The sequence below is a fragment of the Sinocyclocheilus anshuiensis genome, unplaced genomic scaffold (assembly GCF_001515605.1).
Source record: "Sinocyclocheilus anshuiensis isolate Anshui unplaced genomic scaffold, SAMN03320099.WGS_v1.1 scaffold424, whole genome shotgun sequence".
Classification (NCBI taxonomy): Eukaryota; Metazoa; Chordata; class Actinopteri; order Cypriniformes; family Cyprinidae; genus Sinocyclocheilus; species Sinocyclocheilus anshuiensis.
This window is the reverse complement of record NW_015554083.1, coordinates 91,040-96,139: the sequence shown is the minus strand read 5'-3', so window position 1 is coordinate 96,139 and position 5,100 is coordinate 91,040. Positions and strand designations below refer to the sequence as shown.

The following is a 5,100-nucleotide window of genomic DNA, read 5'->3' as shown; positions in this document are numbered from 1 at the left end:
GGCTATCAATTTTAACATTTATTAGACTTTAAAAATGACAACTAATTTAAGTGAACTTAAATGAATCATCACATAAACCCATTATAATAAATGTCATACTTACCTGTACCCTTCAGCAAGCAGAAAATATACAGAAATTGAATAAAGTTATCAAACACTAAATGCTAACTTAAATATAGATGAAACCTTAAAGCTATAAAAGTTATTGATTTCCTCATTTTTCTTTTGTTCTTTGATGAACAGACATCACAGCTGCTGCTGAATGTGATGCGGATCTAACACGCATTCTTAATGTGTGACTTATATAGACTATAACAAATACTTACATACATGCACAGTTTTAAGGCAGCTTTAATCGACTACATAACTACGACATTGCATGCACAAAGTTTATTTCGCGCTGTAATATGAAAATATAAATCCAGCGCGTCACTGCATGTGTGCACTACGAGCACAGTAGAACAGAAAAAAGAGACCGAAGCAGCAGTTGTGAGTGGAGTGGCCAACCCTAGCCCCGCCCCTGTGTTAACTGCGATAAATATTTTTAACAGCGTTAAACTGAAAAAATTAATTGCATGCGCTAACGCGCTGATTTTGACAGCACTATTTTTTTGAATAAAAATATTTTTGTAAATTTTCAGCAAATTTGTTGAACTATTTTTTTCGTTGACTGATATCAGGATCACATGAATGAGGTCATGATTTCTTCATAACAGATGATCAGCACAGATTCTTTACATTAGTGAAATGTGTTCAGAGTAACAGGGTGTGTCATGTGTAAGTTTCACTTTATAGGAAACAGAAACACTCAGCGTATCTGAGGCCTCTGGAGAAACATGAGAACACTAGTACAGTTTAAACAAATAGAGAAACACACAGAGGGACGGCTCATGTATTGGTGTGTTCGATGACATATTAATGGCATCACTGGATCTTATGTTTCAGTTTCATAGGTTTGTGTTCAGAAGAAAGTTAGCTGGACTTTGAATAGGGGAGATACAGTACTATTTGTGCTGATCAGGGTTGTGAAATCAGTGACACATATGACACGTCAGATTTTTCTTACCCTTGGCAGGCGTATGATTTTCTGTCTTCATTCACTAAACTGAAATGCCACACCTTAAAGGGATGGGCAAAATCGGACTATAAATTAGTTTGTCAGCTTTGAGACAAACACATGATCCACCAAACCGCTGGCTTTAAGGAAGAAAAGATCCAAAAATCTAACTTCAAGTGCTGGGGCAGGAGGACTAACACGATAAATCTGACAGACTGTAAGAGTCCATTGGCTGAGAGCGACCGGCATACAGAACACCTCCATCTAACTGGACGTGTCTTTCAGAGTCTCTTGGGTCCTCCTGTCCCAGGGATTTCTGAGGGAAGAGCCATGGTGAGCTTGAATGAGTTTAGGATTGTATTACTTCTACATTTTAAACAGCATAATAATGATTGATGTTTGAGGTTTGCATTACTTTAAAAAATCATGCGAACAGTTGATGCTGGTTTGTCTTTTCTGTTATAGATTAAAAAATTGCTACTTAGATTCAGAAGGTAAGATGGTACACGATACACACAGACTCCGTTCACCTTCACTGCTTTAAATTCAGGACATTCTGTGACTTTTTTTGAACATACTGTGCACTTTCTGCATTACTTTAAAAAATCATGCGAACAGTTGATGCTGGTTTGTCTTTTCTGTTATAGATTAAAAAATTGCTACTTAGATTCAGAAGGTAAGATGGTACACGATACACACAGACTCCGTTCACCTTCACTGCTTTATTAAATTCAGGACGTTCTGTGACTTTTTTTGAACATACTGTGCACTTTCATTTGGAGCTCTTTCAAAACTCAACTTTTTGATTTGAAATGAACACATTTGTTAGGGCTTTCTCAATTTAAAGAAAAAAAAAGCTGTAGTCTGGTACCATTTGCACCATAATTCAAGTGTGACAACGCATCTGGAGCAACATGTCTGACCAAGAAAACATCCAAAGTCTTCACTGTTTCACAAGTAGTAAGAGTAGTGTGCTATTCAGAATTCAGCTAAAGTCAAATGTTATCAGTTGATGGTGTATTAGAGTAAAATAAATGTGGGGGGCGAAGGTAAACCACTGATAGAGGAATATATAGTATAGTTACATAAACAATTACACAATATGTTCAGCCTGACGATCTGAGTTTAAAGGATGAAATAACATGATCAGCAAACGAATAGCTTAACCTGGAACTATTAGATGTACAACATGAATGTGAAATCCCATGGGCTCTGTACAGTTATTAACTGTGTTAAGTGAATGAGCTCATCTACAGTCATTGGTGTGTTTATACATTTGTTTTCACTCTGAATGTTTCGTCAGGTTGTTGGAGCCGGGGCCATGGATAAGCCGAGATGAATATGGCAACATGGAGATTATTAATTTGTGTAATAGAGAACAGAGTGTTAGAATTATAATTGATCGGATTTATTATTCTTATTTGTATTATTATTTCTTTCCAACATATTCCTCTTTTTCTGAAAATCACAATACATCTTCTAAAATTTTAAAATAATTTAATCTTGAAATCGATAAGAATGAATTAATTTGCAGTCAGTCTGGATTTGCAGTGATTGAATTTAAAACAGGACCGCCTATATTAATCGGACCTTTTAAACCAGTAAATATTTCCATAACAAAATATCTTGATATAATTCACAGTGAAGATCAATGTATTTGTGATTTAAACAAAACAATTAAAGGAAAAGAGCACACTATAAAGGAGATTTATATATTTACAAAATACAGTCCGTGTTTAGTCAGAAAAAAACATGATCCTTGTATGATCCAGCTGGCTCGTTTCTCTGAAGAAATGTTCTATCATCATAAAATAAAGGTTTATATTTCCTTCCAGGACATTTATGGTGCAACAGGGAATAATACTAAGACAGTAGATGAACTCAAGAAACTGTGCCATGAACCAGATACTTTAATTAAACATAGATTATCAAGATTGAAGAATAAAGTTAACGAAAAACACTGTAGATCTAAATTTAAATATTTAAAAGGAGGCGATGATGAAACATTAAAAAACAACAGTTCAATAATCAAAAACTATATCCCAACAGAAATTAAGAAAATAACAGATGAAAAAAGTAGGAAGTTCATCTCTTCTCTACATAAAGTTAAAATTGAATTTCCCAGTGATGAAATGACATTAGATGAGTTCGAGAACTTTGGAAAAGAACAGGCTGATAAAATGAAGCTAGAACTGAACGTTAGTGAGGAAATTAGTTAAAGAGTTTATTCACTTTTTTCTTCGAAGTGGTGTGATCTTGTTAATGAAAGATATGAAGAGTTTATATATGAGAAGCTCGGTGAATGCATTAATACATTTGCTGTTAGATTTGCTGTTCAAGATATGAAGGCCATCACAAAACATTTTAATCTGATAAGAGTAAATTTATCTTTACATTTAGAATAATTACAGTGCATGTGATGTCTTTTTTAATTCAGTCTTTCTCTCTTTGGGTTAGGGTTTTCCGTGTGTAGTGTTGTGTTGTGTAAAGGCTCTATAGTGTCTCATTGATTTATATTTGTGAGTATTTCTCTGTTATCATCTCCATAAATGCATCTGAGAGATGATGAGCATCAATCCATCTACAGACTCGAGACACTGTCAGAATGCTGATTCTCCACGTTAACGCCTGTTAAAACACCTGTTCAATGCCAACAAACACACAACTATATCCATTCAGTAAATCAGTTTGCTTTCACTTTGTCCACTGCTTTCTGTTGTTTCTGTAGGAGAGTGTATTTCAGCTCTCTTAACTTCAGCTCTCTATATATATACTCTTTTTAACCTAGACTAAGAAGATTGTGTTAGTTAATAATTATAATAATTAAAAATAATATGCCCAGTCTTTGACCACAGAGCTCTTAAGGCTGTTGGTGATTGTTTGAGATTGTTGTAACTCTAAATGAATGTCGTTGTTATTGAATGATCTTTCCGATTCTGGCTCTGATGAGTTTAAGAAAACCACTGTAAATCACACAGTCGATTCTGAAGAGAAATAAACAATCAGCCATTAAAAGTGCATGTGTTGGTGAAATCATCAGAGAAAAGATTCATCAGTGCTCAGAGATATTCAATCTCTACATTCATTTATATGTTGGATCTATTGTGTGATTTATTAAAAGAATAGCATTAATTTAATATCATTTATTTATTTACAAGGAGTAATTTCAGTATTGTTTGAAGTGTAAAGAGCACATCAACCAGCAAAATACCAGCTATATAATAAATATAAAGTATAAAATATTTTAGGCAAGCAACTATTTATTTATTTATTTAGATCATCTACCTAAAATTGATAAAATCTTGGACCCAAGAGACCCTGCTTTAACACTATTTATTATAATAAAGTAGTATACAGTTTTAATGTATTAGGACAAATGTGTAAATGTTAATAACATGATTAAATATAATACATCTGTGTATTTATATGTAAACAAAATTACCTTTTTATTGTTTTGTGTGTTTTTCTCAGCTTTTCTAATAGATCTGTTTCAAGAACTACATTATGAGAGGAGATGGATGAAGATTTTATTCTAAATATTACTGATTTAGGAATCCTTAATAAAGACTACTGTAATTGAAAATAATCCTTTAATATTTAATATATGCAATCATTGATGAACTGTCCAGAATCAAGATTTAAAGATATAAATTACAAATATATCTCAATAAAACAATTATCTTGATAAAAAACAAGGATTTAATTTTAACAATCAGCTTGCTTTAATTTTTTTTTTTAGAAAAAAATGATGATAATAATAATAATAATTCAATAATAAATAATTAAAAAATGGATCATCTGACATGGATAGATAGAGAGAAAAAGGTGTCTTTCCCTTTTTGAAAGGAAAGCATACTGAAATTAAATATTTAAACTACTACTAGAAATGTATTATGAAGATGACTGTTGTTATTCAGAAATGTATTATATCATGGCAATATTAAGTACATATTGCCATGATTTAGTTGTCCTGAATCTCCAGATTGATTAGTCGCATGACATTTTCCTCTCAGGTGAGTTTGGATCAACAAAGCCTGTGCTAA

The 5,100-nt window shown here is 32.7% G+C and overlaps 1 protein-coding gene across 2 annotated transcripts; it reads left to right on the top strand.

The window, feature by feature from the left end:
• Nucleotides 1-1,165: 1,165 nt before the first annotated feature.
• On the top strand, nucleotides 1,166-4,613 carry LOC107669119 (uncharacterized). 2 transcript variants are annotated; one of them, XM_016461240.1, is made up of 4 exons: nucleotides 1,166-1,390; nucleotides 1,523-1,551; nucleotides 2,361-2,428; nucleotides 2,810-4,266. In XM_016461240.1, the coding sequence occupies exons 1-4, from the start codon at nucleotides 1,178-1,180 to the stop codon at nucleotides 3,274-3,276; spliced, it is 777 nt and encodes a 258-aa protein (XP_016316726.1). In that variant the 5' UTR covers nucleotides 1,166-1,177; the 3' UTR covers nucleotides 3,277-4,266. The 2 variants fall into 2 exon arrangements, with proteins under 2 accessions (XP_016316726.1, XP_016316727.1); XM_016461241.1 differs by lacking the exons at nucleotides 2,361-2,428; nucleotides 2,810-4,266 and adding an exon at nucleotides 4,529-4,613.
• Nucleotides 4,614-5,100: the final 487 nt, after the last annotated feature.